Genomic DNA, 15918 nt, shown 5'->3' on the forward strand with positions numbered 1-15918 from the left:
CTTCATAAAGAGTTAATGTCCAAGTTTAATACTGTCACCCGAATTCAAATGACGTAGCAGTGAAAGTGTTAAAAGTGCGCCATCTCCCCGACTCAGCCCGTTCGTACTCAATATTACTATCTGCACGGTTAGAATCTGTACCTCGATGTTATTCGAAACCAACGTCCAAATGTCCTCGCCGCTCCTCCTGTACTCGAGCTCGAAATATGTGATCGGGCACCCGCCGTCGTTCCACATGCTCAGATGAAGCGTGATCCACGAGATGTTCACCGTCACGAATTTATTGCCGTTGCTCGGCGAGTCGTCGGGCTTCGATCCGTTCGTGGTGGCCTTCACGATCTCGCTGGGCGACCCCATGCCGATCCGATTGTACGCGGTCAAATACATCTGATAATCGTTCCCGCACCACAGCGGCGACAGAACGAAACTGTTGATCTTGTGGGACACCTTCACCTCCTCCCATTCGCCGGACTCGCGTTTGTAATGGAGAATGTAGCCCCTGATCGGCGCACCGCCGTCGTCGCCGTTCTTCCATTGCACGTTGATCGAATCGCTGGTGGCGCTGGTCGCGTGGAGCAACGGGGCTGCCGGTGGAACTGCGGAATCATCGTCCCGGAATTATTATTGCAGTGTCTAGAATTCTTAGCGTAGGTTAAGGTATTTTTAAGGGATTTCTAGTCTACCGTTTAATTGCTGATCCTACGTTCATGTAACATTTTAGATATGCACAGCTCAAATCGAAAGTAAAATTTACAAAATTGAATTCCTTATTCTCTTCCGTAAGTTATGCGGCTCGAATTAACCCCGTGCACTACTATTCAGCCGGGCAACATCCAGGATGATTTCAGTGACCGATACCTTAGTTGTGTCGCGACCTTTTCTTCTTTTTTAAGTTTCATTTGCGTCGATATTTGTTTATAGACAGGAGTAAATCAAATTTGAAGCAGCTTTATAGTAATATTTTGGCGAAGAAGTCACTTGAATATAGTTTCTTGCTTTGGCGCAGTGTGATATGTTTTAATTATTCGTATTTAATTCGAAATTGTGCGAAAGGTTATACATTGTCGATTGAGAGTGTCCAACATAGTTTCTACATCACTATAAACGCACAGATTTAATATCAACCAGTGGAATCCAGTTTCCTCCTGTTCTCTAGTTTCAGAATGATAGAATTCTTAAATAGTAAATAACCGTAACCCACCAGTGCAACATATTACTCACAAATACGAATGTTTCGTAACAAAGCTAATATTCCCATGTTCAATGACGCGAGGATGCTAAAAGTTCCGGAACACAGCTACTAACTCTTTATTCCAAAGCGTCATGCTCGAAAGAGGCAAACGAAGGAGAAGAAGAAGTCGGCGAGCTTATCCTCGCGTTTCCTCGAATAAGATTCTTAATTGCGAAATCTCCTCGCTTCGCTGTTCGAAAGTATTCCGCGTTCTCCGCTCCGGCGCAAACCAGCTGTAATGAAGATTGTTTGGGAGGGACTGGGTTGTTCTTGCCAGGGAAAGGGAGCACTCGAGGAATTCTGAACCGTTGGAGCAGCATTGAATGCAAATTGCCGGTTAAGTCGAGGTTAATCCCCATCGAATTTTTCGACGGGGACCATTCGGGCCGGGAGTATATACCTTGCACGGTTAAACGATGCGTGATGTGGTCGGAGCCATGGCGGTTCTCCACGTAGCACGTATAATTCCCGCTGTCCTCCCTGTGAAGATCCATGATCTGCAACGAACCGTTCTGTAACAGGGACACCCGCGCCGACGATTTCACTATTTGGCCCCATTGTTTCCACGTCACCGACGGCTCCGGCTTCCCGACGCTCTGGCACGGCAGCGTGACGACCTGCTTCCAGGGAACCACCAGCACGGTGCCGAAGGAGTACACCGATGCCCGCACTGGAACAATTCCGAATATTGCTTATTATAAGTCTCCTTGTCGCTTCACTCTTTACCAACCTTCTAATCTCGCTTTGATTTCTACTTCATCGCACTCTAGTAGCGATAGGCAGATTTTTAACCATTTAGCTACTGTACTATAGCTTTTGTAATATTGTAGTTTTAAGAGAGTGGGACAGCGAGTGTTCTAAGGGCCATAACAGAGAAAGGGAGTCATGGAGACCTAGCCCAAGGGTTGGTGGGTTTTTTTTCGAAGGATGTGTAAGCGAGGATGATGAGTGCGTGGTAGTGAGAGTGGGATTGAGAATTTGTTGGAAGTTTAAGAAGAATGCTTGTGGGGGAGAGAATGGTTTTTAAGTGCGGGTGGTGAGAGATTTTGAAAAGACCTGTACACTGCGAGCTATATCGTTTCTATTCATTTGTATTTTATTCAATTATCTATTCCTATGTTTTTTTAAAATCCTACACAGTACATTGAAAATCCTACAAAAGGAACCGTCTCTCCAAATCTCGACTGCAACACCATTTTTCCTCAAAGACACCTATATCAAACTTCAACCTAATATCTCGCAACAAAGAGCACCGCTCATCCCGCAAGAATAAAAGCAACCTCGTCATCATAACGCAGTGCGGTCTCGATAACAGAAGTTCAATGCACGCCAATGTAACTCACCTTCGTTGGAAGGGGCGATGGTGATAGGCTGCGTTCGCGGCCCCTCGCCGACCGACGTAACCGCCGCGATACTGAACTCGTACTGATTCCTCTTCTGCAAACTTTCGACCTGATAGCTGGTCTGGTGCGGCTGCATCGAGCGTTTGTACCATTCTCCCTCCGGGCCGACGCCGCGGATGTGGACGTTGTACGAGGTGATGTTTCCGTTGCTTCTGAGGGGCGGTTGCCAGGACACGATAATTGACGTCGCCGAGCTGACGACCGCCTTCACGCCGGCCGGCACGTCGGGCAGGTCCTCCTTGGTGACGCAATAGTAGGGCATCGAGGCGACCCCGTCCCCGGCCCTCGTCGAGGCCAACACTTGGACAGAGTAGTTCGTGTACTTGCCGAGGCCGTGGATCGCGACGGTCAGCGCGTTCGTGTTCATCTCGGATTTGCTGGTCTCCGTCAGCGCGTCCATGTTCTCCCATATCACCTTGTACCCTTTCAAGATGCCGTTCAGACTGTAGTCGGGCGGCGTGTCCCACGAGACCTGCAGTGATTGCGAGGAGAGCGCCGTGCACCGTATGTCTTGGGGCGGGCTGCTCGGCACTGAGGACATTTCGACGCCGTCAGAAATCAATTACCCGTTGACGCTCATCCGTCGTGACCGGGCCGCGCGCCGCGAGGACGCGGTGTCCCGGCACGATTCTATCTTAGCTAAGAGTTGCGGCGATGTTTGACTCTTTGCGGACGAGAGTACTTTGAAATGTACAGTCTTCAACGGATGAAGTTGAATTGAATGTCAATTGCTTAATTAATAGGAAGAAAGGAAGCTACGAGTTGATCTCTTGATGTTAATTATATCATTCGCCTGCGACTTAGTCTTCCAAATATGAACACTTCGTCTCAGAAATATATTCGTCCGCAAAGGGTTTTGACCCCTTGCTCTGTGATTTCTTTCACGGTAATTGAATCGCTCGGAAGCTGGCGCGGTTAAGTGCGGAAACGGATTGAGACGTTATTCACTGTTTTTCTATGGTTGTTTTAGTTTTCGCTACTTCGCGCGGTTTAGGTGCATGTTCAAGACAACGAGGAAACGAAGAGACTAATGGGACGTGTTGAACTGAGAGCACGAATGTTTTCTATATTTTTTTCTGAATTCTTTAGTAAGCAAAATGAATGTTATTTATTTCTTTAAAATTTACAAGAACCGGGAAATGAGAAATGGACTTAACCGTACCGCTAGAAGAATTTTAAGGACACTGTGTCCTCGTTTGGTATAAAGTATAATAATTGATATCGAAGGAATATTTTATTTGATTTCGAAAGAATTGAGTAAATTTGACGTTTGTTGAATACTATTTTAAATTTGTGTCGTGAGTCAGAATTTATTAATACTTAAATAGATTTTTTTAATAGAACTTGCAAGTTTCTTGCATACCACAGACAGAGAACATTCATTTTTGGATCGAGTCGAAACGAAATGGCACATAAAGTACTAACACACGGACCAGACACTTTATTGCAACGAATCGTTTCATTTACGACGAATATTCCAAAATAACTTAAGGTCAGAAATCACATCGCATAAAATGCTTCACCAAAAGAAATTATTTTATCTGATAATTCCCCTGACACTATCCAACCGAGATGAATTCTCCGACACGTCCATTTATAGTTGCAAAATACATCCGCCGGACACTGTTCAAGCTTTATACTTCCACCGATATCGCGAACGCTGTTTATTTATATCATTCCCGAACGCATAAAACGCGGCAGATTAATAATTCCCGGAACATAACACTACGATAACCATTTATCGTACTCTTATAATCGTATCAGTTTTAATAATACATGTTTATCGAGGACATCGCACCCGTCGAATTCCGTGAACACACCACCCCGTAATTTAAATACTTTCCGCGGCGAAGCATATCATTACGATACCGGCGGATAATCGCAAACATTCATCGTCTCATAAGTTAAACAGCGCACAGTCGAACCGGCCCGCGAGCCGACAACAGGATTCCTTATTGCACGTGACGTAATCGAGGTTAAGAAGTTTTCGAAACAGACTGAACCTCCTATTATGTCAGCTCCCCGTACAACGCAGGGCATAACAGTAAAACCCTCCGAGTCCGTCCTGGGGGCGGCCTGAATATCCGGGAATAGATTCGAGCGAGCGAGCGAGCAGCTTGAACTTGGCGTCTGTTTATTTCGCCCAAGATGTCCGTAAGAAACACTCCGCCGGCGGAAGTTCGAGGCGCGGAAAGCACTCCGGAGTTTAACCGGGCCGCATTCACGACGGTCGGGATTAAAGAACTTATTTGCAAGCAGATCAGTTCCAGGGAGCCAGGCAACTCGCCCCCGCTTTTGAATTTATTATTTATTCGAAACTCGACCGGATATGCGCTGGTTGGTATTCATAGCGGAATCCATGGCAGGCTCGCGAGCCGCCGGTATTATTCCGTTCATGAATTTTTGAGCACGGCCCGGCCGCATTCGTTAAATCTTACCCCGTTAATGCCGCCGCCTCCGCTTTTCACGCCCGAAAGATCGATCGAGTTATCGATTATATTAAGTTACCGAACGAATTCATTATCCGCGGCGCTTCACGGACAGACCGCGCCTCCCCCTTACCGTCCTCGAGGGTGGTCGCGACCACTTCCGGCGTCGTGGGACCCTGGCCGAGCGCGTTGTAAGCCTGCACCACGACATTGTACCGGGTGAACTTCTTCAAGTTCGTCAGTTGGTATTGTCTGCCGGGCATCGAGGGCCTCGCTAATCCTAAGGCGACGCTCGCTGTGGAAATTGGTCGCTCGACGGTCCTGTAGGTGTACTGGTCCGCTGCCAACCTAGACACGATAACGTTTAACTGTTGCGACTCCGGAACTTTTAATAGTCGCTCGGCGCGACGGAGCGAGCTGGATATTTGCTGATGATTAAGCTTGTCGCGGTTCTCTCGCCGGAGAAGATGCTCCTGTGATTCTCTTAGGATCGAGAGTATCTTTAACACTTTGACTGCCACGAATTCGGGTGACATTTTTTACAGAAACGTGGACTAATTTTTTTCGTGACGTATCGAACCGAATTTTGTTGGATACACGAGATATAAGAAAGACAGTGGAGCTATTAAGAATCTTGATTCCTCAGTTTCTGGTTAACGGAGAAAACTGTTTCGAGTACATGGGACTGATGAGTGTTTGGCAGTCAAAGTGTTAACAAGAACGCGATTCGATGATGAAATACAAGCAAGGATTAATACGTTCGCTGTTCCTGGACATCAAATTCTGGTTACTCAAAAAACACACATTCAGCATTCCAACTTCATCGATCCGAATACTCCCAGCCACCGAGCAAGAAACAGACAGTGGGAAGCGAGCAACGGAGAGATCTATTGTTATTTCCATCGGCTGAACGGGAGACCGCCGAAAATAAGAGCACGCGAGCGACCGGACGCGGCGTGACGTTCCCGAAATATTTCAGCGTCAATGTTTTTTCGAAGGAAATGAACGAGGAGGACGTTGCCGCGGTCCGGTTATTTATCACGGCGGCTGGGACGTGTAGAGTATCAGTGTTATTCGAGAAACGCGCGAGGCACGGTGCAATTTGGTATGCCCCAGCGGAACAGGAAACGTATTCGCAGCTATCGACGCGGCATCGTTAAAGGCCGCCGCTGCCAACCCGTCCCTTCGCCGGATCGTTACCGATGTTCCTTGTAGCCGATGTGGTAGCCGAGTATCTCGCCGTTCCATAAATCATGATCAGGTGGATCCCAGGTGACGTTAAACTCGGTCGAGCTGACGGGATCCACCTTGAGATTTCGCGGCGGTCCGCCGGGCTTCTCGCCCTCGGTGGTCGTTTCCAAAATCTGCAACGGAAAGAACCGAAGAGGAACCGCCGATCGAGAGATCCGACGGCGAGATTTGATCAGCCGCGATCGATCCTCCCCCGTTACGTTCGCGTGTTTCTTCAGACGCGCGATCGCTCTCGCGGGAACGCGCGGAACGTGATCAACCCTGAAAAGACTAATAAGGGACGCTCCGGGGGCTGCTACGCGCGATCTCAATGAAGTTTCGCCTGGTTCGGCAGTTTACGTTTACGGTACACGTAATAGCGTATTCGAGGATAGAACCGGATGCTTCTGAGAAAACGGAGAACGAATGTCGACGCTGTGTAACGGCGTTCTGATTTCTGATTGAAACGTGTTTTGAGATGATCTTTGGGAGGAAGTGGGGAGTTTTGGTGCTGCGTTTTTTGGAGATATGGTGTTTAGTATAGTGTCTTTGGTTTTCTTTTAGTCTTTTTAAGGTTGATCTTTTTGATGTTGAAGACGATCTTAAGTTTTAACACTCGGAAGATTTGCGTTAGAAATATTCGACATTTTCCGATGAGACAGACATTTGGAACGAAGTAATGAGGAACGTAAATTAAGAGAAAGCTGTTTTATATAAATGTTTCGCGTATTGATGCATTATACGAAACTTAATATTATATATAAGACTTTGTAGTTTTGTTATATTAAATGATAACTGAGAGTCACCTCTCGAGTGCAAAGGGTTAAGATAACTTTTGTGAAAGCTGCTCGAATGGTTGTAGAATTGAGATCATTTATCATTTCATATTGAGGGTTCTCTTGTTTCTGTTAACACTGAATTGAAGTTTCCTACAGGAATGGTGGAATTTTACAGGGTGTACCGTTTTCTTACTGACTAATGAAAAAAATGGATTGTAAACATAATCTGAGCTACGTACGTTTTTCCATAGGTTCTGTGATGTATCTGAGATAACAACGATGTATTCTTTTATCCGATATAACGCAGGAATAATTATGTTAACGAGCAAACATATTAAAATATAATAACATAACAAGAATCGATGCACGCCAGAAACCTTTCAACCGTAATTATTAAAACATCAGTTCCCGTTATTATACCCGCTCCCAGCCCCTCAAATTTACATGGTAATTCATTAGCAGCCGATTCGCGATATTAATCCGATCCGTTTACACAAGCGCTGTTTACCAATTCAGATCGTTGCGGGCTGCGTTTGCTAAGTTCGCCTATAGCCAACCTTAAACACGGCTGTTCGCAGTTAAAAGAAAAAGTTTACTTAGCAAGAATTAATATTCACCAAAGATTGATGTAAACGACCCGCAATCGTACATTACGAGTTCTACAAATTTTTAATTAATCATTCACGAACCAACGAGAAACACATTCGTTCCTCTCGCGAAACGTACCGATACCCAGGAAGAATCTGGTACACCCCGAGCAAACTATTTTAACCCTCAGAGTGTCAACGTCACTGACGTTTAACACTAGGTATACGGAACGCGTCAATTCGACGCAGATCGATTATTATAAACATTATTTGGTAAATGTTTCAATCGGTTTTCGTCGATCCAATTACACGAATATGAATCCTGATTGTCTATTTAATCTAAATGAACGAATATTAACTTCCCCAGGAACAATAGAATACACTGTACAATAAATTCCTGTAAACCTAGTGTTAACATTCCCGCAAACAGCACGACCACCAACAGATAATATTTACTGTACCTTACAAACGTTTCAGCGCATCGATATAAATAATAAAACTCCTATAGACATTCTCCATAAGCCAAATGTATCTCGTTAAAGTTGCATGTCAATTATCAAGAGAATTCCGCCAATTACAAATGACACTCAAAGGATTAAATATCCATTCCATAGCGGGAATAAACCTCAAACAGATCGAAAAGCGTGTCGGCCCGTTCATTTTTAATCGAGCACCACTGTTTAACGTTAAACAGCCGGGTCGGATGGAATTCAACGAGCAAGAAAATTGCTTGTTAAATATACCCGAGCAGGTTACTTTTTAAAACACGGTTTGACGTTCACCGGAAATAAATCGGCTTCCATACGTCAATCACTCGGCGCGCGAGCGCCCGCGCGCCGAGTAAAAATCGCCTGTCGCGAGTGGCTGACGTGACCAGCAACAAGTAGGCGAAACGGGGGGATCGATTGCGAGCATCGCGATACGATGCGATACTATACGATACTTACGTCGCTCGCCTGGCTACGACCGAGCTCGTTCTCCGCGTAAATTCGGAACTGATAAGTGACCGCTGGACGCAAACCGCTCACGCGCGCGTGGGCCTGGACGCCCGGCACCGTCGTGTGGAACGTGTGCTCGTGCCACACTTCTGTAAAACGAATTGGCCCGATTACCGGCAGATACAGGCTGCAAGTGGAATTATCCATTATCCGAACCGGCGTTATCTGAAACCCGCTGCTATCCGAGAGCTTTACTGCTTGAACGTTTTATTAGGCTGATGGAGTACGGTCTCTCCGACGAGCTTCGAATCTCTGAAACCGTTACCATTACGTCGAATCGTTTCGCCCCGCCATTTTTGTAAATTATTTTCGCCGCTCGGACACCGAAGAACTCTTCTTTCCTCGATATAGGCCAAACACGCGGGGTATTTGTAATCTAACTGGACGTACTGTATAGAAAGTAGTTTTTAGCGATGGAAATGGCTTCGAATTTTTGTATCGTTCACGATTTAAGATAACACTTTTCTTTTATGCTTGGTATTATATGCTTGAAGAGCTTTCGTTCACTCACCAGTGTCGGTCTTGTACTCGACAATGTACTGCGTGATGGGACTGTTGCCATCCTGGCTGGTCATCCAGCTGATGTTGATGTATCGGCTGCCTTTCTCGACCACGCGAAGGCTGCGCGGAAAGTCTGGCGGTTCTGTTTCGAAATGAGATAGAGTCCTTAATGACCATTATGCATCTTATGACCTATATGTATTAACTCTTTGCAGACGAAGGTTCTTCGAAACATACGAAACCTTCGACATATGAAGCTAAATTACATATCAACTGCTTAATAGAATTAAAAGGAAACTACATTCTGATCTCTTGCTATGACTGATTAAATTTATTCGCGAGTCTTCGAAATACGAACATTCCATCTTACCGAAACGCCGACATCCGTTCGCAAAGGGTTAATACTAGAATCATCGAACAGGTTAAAGTAACTTCCCCAACTTCTGTCACATTTCTTCGAACGAGACTGAAATTCTGAAATAAATCGGCACAGTGACGCGCGGGATCTATAAATCGATGAGAATCTCTTAATACACCTTCATTTCCCTGGAAAAGAAACGTTTATCTCGACTGCTCGGCCAGTGAAACATCATTCCCGAAGGCGTGAACGACAAGCCGCAAGAGATCTCGGGAAGCTTCTTTTTTCACGATCGCGTGCGTAGGTCGTTACGCAACGCGGAACGTTCAGCCGATCAGTATTTCATTCCGCGAGCGAACGTGCGGTTATCTCTCCTTTGCGCCGGCGCTCGCGCGGCAACGCATTAAATTAAATGGACGAGTTGCCGGAGCATCGGTGTACATTACGATAATCACGCGCAGCGCCGCAACGTTATATGTAAATACCAAGGACCTGGAAACATTATCGGAATTGTTCCGTCGCAACGACTCGCCGCATTATGCCGATAATATCGTTATCGGGGATTATCGGGCGTAACCGATGCAAAAGGAGAGAGAGAGAGGGAGAGAAAAAAAAGGAGAAACCGGAGAAAAAAGTAAACCCGAGAGGAAACGCCTCCGGATCCTCGTCTGTCAGGCGAGTCTCCGATTTTCCAGCTGTTTCGTCTCGATTTTCCAGGCTCGGCTACGTGATTTACGGACGTCCTTGCGCCGATGCTCAATGATAACGTTAATAATTCCGCCTCGAGCCGGGATCGCCGCGGTTGTTTTTCTTCCTCCGCCGTTCCCTGTCGCTAACGCGTTTAGCCTATTTCGCTTTATACGTTCAGTCGGTAAACTGGGCGCGGCGCGACTTCCGCCGGAAGTCGAGGAGCCGAGTGGTAAACGAAAACTGCGCCATTTTTTAATTAGTTCATTCAGCTGGAACGTTATGAAGTTTCCTCGCTCGTCCTGTTTCTTGGGACGTGACCGTTTCAGTCCTAACAAATCTTTCGAATATTCTCCTTAACGCTATATCTATACTTGTACACTTTATTCTATCGTTTTTAGAGAACTACATGTTTATTTATATAGATCACAGAAATTTGTGTTTCAAGAACATTACAAAGTATATTTACGTAATAGCATCCATCGAAATCAACTTGAATTGTATCAAATAATGTTTGAAACGTTTAATATCCATCAAAACGAGTTCCGTAAATCTAGTGTTAACACTAGAACGTCAAAACGTCTCGGTTTTCTTGTTTCACTATTATTGATATCTTCAAAGCATTGAATATTTGAAATGAAAATAGTATCACTTGAGTACTATAACGAACGTCTGAAAAACCGAAAATAATCTATTGTTACAATTTCTGTAGAGATTCCATACCAATCGTATTAAACGCTTGGTAGTTCTAGTGTCAATAAAAGAAATTCATAGTTTCTACACAACGTTTGTTAACTTCAGTTTATTCGAATGGAAAGTGAAGTTTATCCCGCCACGTTAGGTTCCGCTTGAGTACAGAAGTATGCGTGAATCCGTAATCATTCGGTACGCTTTATGCCGGCCGTAATCAACAGGATTTACCAAGTTTGGATGAAGGCAAACACAGGTATTCAACAGTCCGAGGCAAATATTGACGTTGGTAAGTTTCTACCATGAATCTGTTGCTTACCTTGTATATACAGGTGAATCGTCATTTCGTCGTTGCCGTGCTCGTTCGACGCGATGCACACGTATTTCCCGCTGTCCTCGCGGCTGGTGCTGAAGAACTCGAGGGTGCTGATCATACCGTCCGTGGTGTTCTCCTCTTTCAGCATGTAACGGTAATCGGACAGCTTCTGCTCCAGCTGCGCGCCGGTCTTCTTCCAAAGTATTTTCAACGGGTGATCGCCCTTCGCCTCGCAGCGCAGCGACGCGTTTGAGCCCAGCCGCGCCGTTTGATTGCGATGCTTCTCCACAAACTTCGCCGGAACTGCGCGCAAATAGTCCGGAATATCAATCGGCCGCCGCCACCGCGGGAAACGGGGTCGATCGAAGGGATGCCGGTTCACGTCGTTCATATTTAAATTAGGAACGTTTAGCGGGGACAGCACGCTGTTGCGTGTCTTTGATCGTTTCGCTTAACCGGAGTCTTCCGGTGCTCTTCTCGCGATGAAATTCAACCGACCTGACACTAAAACTATCGAGTTTAAACTGACTCATTGAAATTTCTTTATAGACACTTTAAGAGTGCTTTTATCGAGACTTGATCTACAATGCAGTTTACGTATTGGTGGATTAATTTCTTTAACACTAGAACTACCGTACCAGTCAAAATGACTGGTTTCATTTGTTTGTTTCGCATTGAATATTTGAAATGATTTTGGAAATAAATAGTTTCACTTGAGTACTATGATGACTATCCAAAGAAACTGAAAATAATCTATTTTTATAGAGATTGCATATCAATTGTATTAAATGCTCGGTAGTTCTAGTGTTAACTTCTCAGAGAAACATCTGTTTTTAATAATAAAAGGGAGGCATCAGGAATGAGTTCCCACCTGTCTGGTAGTTTTAGTGTTAAGTTTATTTTCGCGACTCTTATTTTGATATGATCTAAGGAAAAACTTCATTTCATTCCTCGCTTCTGGAACAATGTGTCTGTGCCTTTCCGTATTGAAATATAGATCTAAATATAGATCACTACATAGTTAGCATAGAAAAAACATAGTCTCTTCAAAGTAATTCTCAAGCAAGTAATCCTAATTTCACTGTACCCTGCACTAGAAAAGTCATCAAACTCTATCAATCGTATATTCTACCTTCCCTTACACCCTCCTCAACATAATTCTACCAACACTTCTCTCCTAGGAAGAATAAAATTAGTCAAAACACAGCAATCACCTGCAATTCAGTGATCCAATTCAAAACAAAACCAACATTACCCAAAAGACTCGAACCTCTAACCCTTTCGCGACGGTGCACCTGTACCATTCTTCACTTTTCGCAACAGTGCGACTGACTATACTTTGCGAAAGCGCAAGTGAACCATACTTCGCCTCCAATGCATTTATAGCTTTATCTTGAGTTCGCTATTGAAATAAAATAATAATACAAAAAAGCCAACAGTGCGACTGACCATACTTTGCCAATTTTCGCGACGGCGCGACTGATCATACTTCGCCTCCAATGCATTTATAGCTTTATTTTGAGTTCGCTATTGAAATAAAATAATAATACAAAAAAACCAATAAGTGACTACCGTATCTATACGGCGTCAGCCTCTGTGGACCAAAAAGTGGCTACCGTATATACACGGCACCCGTCGCGAAAGGGCTAAAGACCCTACTACTCCACACTCTCGTAACACATGACGAGACAACCAACGACACAAAGACGACACCAACGACAGAGACACTAAAGCATCAAACTTCTTACCATTCACAGTGAGATGCACGACTTTGCTGAGGCCGGCGCCGATCCCGTTCATCGCCTCGCACAGATAGAAGCCCTCGTGGTCCTCCTGCACCCTGGCGAACACCAGCGAGCCGTTCGAGTGTATCCTCAGGTCCTGCGCGTGCTCGTGAGCGGCGATCACGCGGTAATCGCCGGGCTGCTTGCCGCTGGCGCGCCGCCACGTGACTTCCGGCGGCGGGAAGCCGTCCGCGTGGCAATGGAGGACCAGCCGCGACTTGCCCTCCGAGGCGCGAACATCTTGCGGCTCCATGTCCCATCGGGGCGGCACTGTTCCACAACACCGGTCGTTAATTCAACGGCAGCCACGGATGAGGGCTCGCGACGCGGCGCGGTGCCATCTGAAATTTCATCGTCTCGTCTGCCGTCCATTTCACTTGCAGATCCCAACGACTCCTAACGAGCCCGGCCGTTCTACGCTTTTTCCTTCCGTTTCCCTTCTTCTCTTCCGCCGGCTACCCTTCCGGTCCCTACCGCCATCCCGACGCAATTACCGCTGGCGGGATCGTTTGCGGAATTTCGCCGGGTCTCGGTATTTGGCTTAATTGAACGAGCTATCGGGAAAAGGAGACACCTCGATCTGCGACGGTTGAGCGGGTGGGATGGTTATGGGGTTGGATCGAGGGAGTGTCGATGGAGATGTGTAGAACTGTGAATCTTGGAATTTTGTTTATTATTGAGTTAGTGGAAGTATATTGTTTGTTGTTGGTAGCTGGTTTTTGGATTGTGAGTTAATATTTTGGGTGGTTAATGATGGGACTAGTATAGTTGAAGTATTAAAGAAAGGGGATTAAGAGTGTAATTAAGTAAGCTTCTCTTTCGAAAAGGAACAAGCTCAATTACCGCATTCAGCGAGCTCAGTATCACGGTCTCCTTTTCCCGAAAGTAAGAAACGCGTCAAGCGGAAAATCATGTTTACCCTTCACACAGAGGAACGCGCGCGAAGGTGGGCAAATAAGAATCGAAAGTGTTTAACTAGTTTACGGTGCGATCACCGCGTTATAACTGAGAAATGAAATTCAAACTCGACGAAGAAGAACACGAAGAAAACCGAAGCCCCGGAGGAATTCAATGAGGCGCGATCAAGACTCTCGGTTCCGTTTACCCGAATAATTGCTTTCCCGCGTCGGAAGGGAAAGTATCGGTTTGCACAACCGACAGACCGGATCAGCAGCGAGATTCCGAATGGCACCGCGTCCGGGTCTAAGCTTATTGCGCCGAGGCAAGAGCGGAGTACTCGAATTGGCCTACTGCAACTTCCTACTTCAGCGCAAAAGTGAAACAAAAGACGTGATTAAAGGGACTCGCGCGGCCGAGACCGGTCGAGGGATCGGATAACCTTTGTCCCCGTCTGTTTCCCGGCGACCGGGGGAATATCCGATAAATATGTCGAACGATTGTCTCGCCGTTGTCTCGGCCGCGCGAGAAGGAGGCGGGGCGGCGGCGGCGGCGGCGTGGAAACGGGAGAAACGGGGAAAAATGGGGAAGGTCAGCGGGAAAGGGGAAGATAACGGTGCTCGACGATTTTCCCGATCGGTGACAGAAACGGGTCTAAACAATGTGGAGCGGGGAACACGGTGGAGAGCACGGTGAAGTGGAACAATGCAAAAATCAGTGCTGTGCGGACATTTCATAGTTAGGAAACAATGCTGTGTGGTTGTGCATTTGCGTACATACACGTGGCGGAACAAGGCCTTTTGTCTCTTTCTCTCTCTCTTTCACTCTCTCTCTCTCTCTGTCTCTCTTTCTTTCTCTGCTTCTCAAACATTTGCGTCGGCCAATTATTTCCGTCGCGTAAATTACAGGACAGTCGAACGCGGCGAATAATTCCCGGCGATCTCCGACGCGATGATTTCACATTTTTCGCCGTCGCGCGGACGAATCGGGGATAATCGAGCGTTCGATATTTCACCGGATTCTTCTTTTTCCCACCGCGGACCGATAAACTTCCCCGAATTATTCGCCGCTCGACCGTCCGATCGGCGGTGCTCATTCGTTCTCGTGGACCACCCACGAGAACCTCTGGGGAACAGTGGAGGAAGGTGTGTTCGGCGTGAAAGGGATCGGTGCCAAGTGTTTCAGAATCGAGTGAACGGAACGACTAAGGAAAGAAAGAAGAAGAAGAAGAAGAAGAAGTAGAAGTAGAGTGAAAGAACGGAAAAGTGGTGAACGTAAACGAACGAACAGAAGGTGTCGGTGCATATATGCGTGTGCTGATTAAGTGAACGAGCCGAGAGTCGGCACTCCAACTTCAACTTCGAGGCGGCTGGCTGGTGCTGCTGCTGGTGCTGCTGCAGGTGCTGCTGGTACTCGTACCAAATTCAAGATGAAGTGGTGCTACGCCGAAGCCGAATTTCGCAAAAGTGGCTGGTGCCCTTTCATGCAGAATCCCTTTCTTACGGGGAGCACCGCGATCGCTGATCCCGTGTCGTCGAACCTTGAAGACGTGCTCACTGGGAACGAGATCGTGTTCAACGAATATTGAATCTATGTCGAATCTAACAGGTAATCTCGAACGTCACAGAGAAAATACCTTCAAGATATACTTAATTTTGATAACTGAATAAATTAGTACCTTTATTTTATTTCAATTCGAATTCAGCGAATTTTCTTGATACCAACTTGAAGGCAACTTTTGTAGTGTTACGCAATGAAACAATAGAAATTCTAGGAATTTAGAACTCTAGTAGATAATCGTAACTGTAATAAGCAATCATCGATTAATATAAATATACTTCGTTCCATCTCCAGTGTACACGCATCGGAACACCGAGTATCAGATATTCATTTCAATTTTCCTTTGTTCGTTCGTTTCAACGTGGCCATTCGATACAGACGAATGTTCGCGTCGAAAAGTTTACGGGCGGCGGATCGGAGATCGAGATCGCGGTGCCCCGTCGAACGCGAAGATCGGGACAGGTGCGA

The 15918-nt window shown here is 46.1% G+C and overlaps 1 protein-coding gene across 8 annotated transcripts in view; it reads right to left on the reverse strand.

The window, feature by feature from the left end:
- LOC116432939 (cell adhesion molecule Dscam2) overlaps window positions 1–15918 on the reverse strand; it is a 257102-nt gene that overhangs the window by 11888 nt on the left and 229296 nt on the right. For all 8 annotated transcript variants that reach the window (XM_031990463.2, XM_031990466.2, XM_031990467.2 and 5 more), the window contains 9 exons: window positions 12958–13263; window positions 11213–11512; window positions 9169–9300; window positions 8607–8746; window positions 6264–6427; window positions 5197–5411; window positions 2575–3165; window positions 1632–1901; window positions 142–596 (listed from right to left, as the gene is read on the reverse strand). In XM_031990463.2, the coding sequence (XP_031846323.1) occupies window positions 142–596; window positions 1632–1901; window positions 2575–3165; window positions 5197–5411; window positions 6264–6427; window positions 8607–8746; window positions 9169–9300; window positions 11213–11512; window positions 12958–13263 (2573 nt within the window). The remainder of the gene's footprint in view (window positions 1–141; window positions 597–1631; window positions 1902–2574; window positions 3166–5196; window positions 5412–6263; window positions 6428–8606; window positions 8747–9168; window positions 9301–11212; window positions 11513–12957; window positions 13264–15918) is intronic.

This window comes from Nomia melanderi, chromosome 6 (assembly GCF_051020985.1).
Source record: "Nomia melanderi isolate GNS246 chromosome 6, iyNomMela1, whole genome shotgun sequence".
Classification (NCBI taxonomy): Eukaryota; Metazoa; Arthropoda; class Insecta; order Hymenoptera; family Halictidae; genus Nomia; species Nomia melanderi.